Below are 1,264 nucleotides of genomic sequence, written 5' to 3'. Positions count from 1 at the left end.
CCACTCCTCGGAAGGAAGGTTGGGCAATCCTACTTCCATAGTGATACTGCCTCGGAAACCCAAGGAGGGGTCGCTATGAGTTGGGGCCGACTCGACGGCACATAACAGCAACAACAACAACAGAGAAAATTAGCTGAGGTCACACAGCTGGTTCATGACAGAGGAAGGAACCAATTTTCCCAAATCTCTCTTCAAGCCTCACCCCACCCCTGGTAATTAAATCATACTGCCACATTTTATTGTTATTATTATTAATTATTTTAAAAAAGAGAATAATTTTCTTCTCACATAATTACCTGCCATACACCAATATTGGCAGAAGGTTCTGAGAATGGACGTTTGAAGACCCTGCACATTTTTAAGGCATCTGAGTTGACTTCAGTGAAGTTATTTAACACAGCAAAGGCAGCTGCTAATGGATAAACACAGGAGAAAAGGCTCACATAACCAAATTGCAGGAATAGTTCCAAATAATCATCAAAGGTGCCCTGAAAAAATAAACCACAAGAACAAAACAGGCATTGTTTTAATATCATATATGATAGGAACAACCTTTTGAAATATTATCCAAGGCATTGACCTCCAAGAGTTCACCAAACATCAGAGTTTCTCCCAATTTCTTTTCCTTGAAACTACAAAAAAATAATAAATTTTTATAACATTTACTATATAAAGTAAATACAAATAATTTACTTATAAATTCAAAGGTAAATTTATAAATAAATCCCTGAAACTTAAGAATGAAAATGATTTAGCTGCTCATTTCATTGTATTACATCTATCAATCATTACACTTTTTCTAATATCAACTACAACAAAGCTACAGATATCTGTTATTGAAGTGAACAGAAATGATCCAGCATCACTGTGAGAGAGCTTATATGATACCCCCTCTTCATATCATGAGCATCGCAGAGTCTCAGTCTCTGACCCTCCATTAAAAAACTGATGGTACTAACAGCACAGAAAATGGCCAATTAAGAACCTCCAAAAGTTCACACCTCCAAAATAGCAATGAACAAAAAATACATGACAAAATTATCCTAATCAATTCTGTCTTCTAGAAATTAAACAAAGACTTGAAGCAACCTGGAGAGCATTTAGTCAAGAAAAACAACTGAATCTCAGTAAGAACAATGAGCTTTGCATCTATCCTTGCAGTTTCAAAAGAACTCAAACTCACTGCCATCAAGTTGATTCTGACTCATAGCAAATCCCATTGAGTTTCCAAGGCGTAAATTTTTACAGAAGCAGACTGTCTCAT

At 35.9% G+C, this 1,264-nt stretch overlaps 1 protein-coding gene across 1 annotated transcript in view; it reads right to left on the bottom strand.

Moving 5' to 3' along the window:
* Positions 1-1,264, bottom strand: part of ANO10 (anoctamin 10) — a 249,146-nt gene that overhangs the window by 186,177 nt on the left and 61,705 nt on the right. Inside the window, exon 8 of the mRNA XM_007949704.2 lies at positions 297-488. Coding sequence (XP_007947895.2) covers positions 297-488 — 192 coding nt within the window. The remainder of the gene's footprint in view (positions 1-296; positions 489-1,264) is intronic.

Source organism: Orycteropus afer, unplaced genomic scaffold (genome assembly GCF_000298275.1).
Source record: "Orycteropus afer afer isolate SDZICR_OR568_19922 unplaced genomic scaffold, OryAfe1.0 scaffold00250, whole genome shotgun sequence".
Taxonomy (NCBI): domain Eukaryota; kingdom Metazoa; phylum Chordata; class Mammalia; order Tubulidentata; family Orycteropodidae; genus Orycteropus; species Orycteropus afer.
The sequence above is the reverse complement of the archived record's forward strand: the minus strand, read 5'-3'. Positions and strand labels throughout refer to the sequence as shown.